Source organism: Myotis davidii, unplaced genomic scaffold (assembly GCF_000327345.1).
Source record: "Myotis davidii unplaced genomic scaffold, ASM32734v1 scaffold478, whole genome shotgun sequence".
In the NCBI taxonomy this organism is placed as follows: Eukaryota; Metazoa; Chordata; class Mammalia; order Chiroptera; family Vespertilionidae; genus Myotis; species Myotis davidii.
The window spans coordinates 541,628-543,762 of record NW_006289570.1 but is presented as its reverse complement, the minus strand read 5'-3'; the positions used below and the strand labels follow the sequence as shown (position 1 = coordinate 543,762).

General features: G+C 58.4%; 1 protein-coding gene across 1 annotated transcript in view; it reads right to left on the bottom strand.

The window, feature by feature from the left end:
- Positions 1-905, bottom strand: part of SSH1 (slingshot protein phosphatase 1) — a 29,488-nt gene extending 28,583 nt beyond the window's left edge. Inside the window, exon 1 of the mRNA XM_015562821.1 lies at positions 890-905. Coding sequence (XP_015418307.1) covers positions 890-905 — 16 coding nt within the window. The remainder of the gene's footprint in view (positions 1-889) is intronic.
- Between the last annotated feature and the right edge of the window lie 1,230 nt (positions 906-2,135).

The window sequence follows — 2,135 nt, the reverse complement described above, 5'->3', positions numbered from 1 at the left end:
GCAGGCAGCTCAAACCCACCAACCACCCATCCCGGCTACAGAAAACCTGCATCCCCTCAAAGATGCTGGCTTCCTAAAAAGAGCCACTCAAGTCCCAGAAGTCAGACCCAGACGAACAAAACTGAACTGTTTCCTTCCGTCGCTGTAAGGAAAATCTTGAAGTAACAACAAAGCCAGCCCCTGCCCTCCCGACCCCCACCCCCACGGCTGTTATCTCCACGGGACAATGTTATCTCCATGGGACAAACATGTTCTCAGACACTGGCTCCTGCCGCTTCGGCCGCCGCTGCGAGATTAAAGTCTCTACGAGGCACTGAAGACGGAGAGAAAAACCTCAGTTGCTGCTCCTCAAGAAAACCCCAGCCCTCAGAGCATCAGCAGCCACTCATCCCGTCACCCAGCCGGGGCAGGAGAACAGAGACCAGCAGGGGGTACGTACTAATTTGGGCTGGAAACCTCTGGAGAGCAGAAGCAAGGAGGTGGCTGAAGGGAGACGCAGAAATCGGTAAAACAAAAAAGCTTCATGACGGCGGTGATCAATGGTTGGCGACCCCGAGCCCCTGCCTCCCACGCCCCAGGAGAAGGCGGGCAGGTGAGGAAGAGGCTGGTGTCCTTTGCGAGGAGTCCTCGGCCTCGGATGATGCTCCCTCCCAGAGAGCAAATGGCTCTGGTGGCACTCTCGTCTCCCCCTGATATTTGGGTTGAAAAAGGCCCTTGTCCCTGCACATCCTGATGAAAGGGCCATTCAGAGGGAGCCAGGCAGCTGAAGTTCCTCTCATCACTTTCCTCCCACGCCGTGGGGTGGCCTCAGCAGCAGGCCAGAGGGTGCGCATCAGCAACTGGGAGGGAAAACAGCTGGCCGCCCGGGCACACGTCCGTGCGACCGGACCCATGCTGGCCGCCATCGTCACACTGAGGGATTTCTGTTTCTTTCAGAACACCATCCACTCACCCAGCCGTGACCGTGGGCAGCTGCCACAGTTACCGGGCACTTGCAAAAGCACGTTTACGTTCTGGAAATTCTGCAGTCGTGCTAACAGCTCCCTGAGGAGGCAAGTCTGGGGAGGGGGCGTTCCAGGTAGAGGGACCCTCCTGGATGCACATGTAAGAAACCCACGCAAGGTGCTCAGGACAGGCCAGGCAGCGCAGGTAAAGCAGGCCCAGGTTCCGGAGGGCCGGGCCCAAGACCCAGACCCGACCCACAGGGCCAGCCGGGAGCTGTCTGCTTTTAACGCTCCTTTTAGCCGGGGAAGTAAGGGTACGAATAACCATAGTGCAGGCAGGATGGGATCCCACCCTAAGAGAGGAGCTCGGGGAGGTCTTATCTGGAAGCTCCCCCAGCTCCCAAATGCTCACAAAAGGATTAAGTGAAACACAGACACAACGATTCTTATTTGGCAGCTGGGGATACAGCTTGCCCAGGAGCAGGCAACTTGAGGAGATGGGATTAGACAAGTACGTTTGTCCCACGTCCACCTTCTCAACCCCTGGACTGCCCGTCGGCCCTGCCCGTCCAGACGGCTAACTGCAACGCGGCTGGTTCCGCTACAGCACAGGTCACCGAGAAGTCGGAACTGGACTCGGCTCCAGTGCTGGTTCCCAGCACATGGAAGAGAAGCCTCGGCGTCAGAGTTTCTCCACCAGCCAGACGGCTAACTGCAACGCGGCTGGTTCCGCTATAGCACACGTCACCGAGAAGTCGGAACTGGACTCGGCTACAGTGCTGGTTCCCAGCACGTGGAAGCATCGCTTGCAGGACACAGAGAGAGGAATCATGCAGGAAACAGGCCTCAGGAAGAGAAGCCTCGGCATCAGAGTTCCTCCACCAGCCTGGGGACAGGCGGAGGCTGGGGGGGGACGGACCCCAATCACCCTGCCCACGGCCACCTGCACAGGAAACATCCTTCCGTCCTTCCGACTGAGTGGGATTCCTGCAGAGTCCTGTGGGTGGCACGGCCACGTTGGCCGAGCTGCTTCCCATCAACAAGCTCTGCATTACTGTCATTACCAAGCTCCTGCCACGTGGCAGGGGCTGTGCCAGGCACTTAGCTATGCATGGCGTCCAGCTCCCATGGCTCGGAGGGGCAGGCATGCTTTCTCCATGTGACAACTGCAGGGAGTCAAACTCCTGAAAG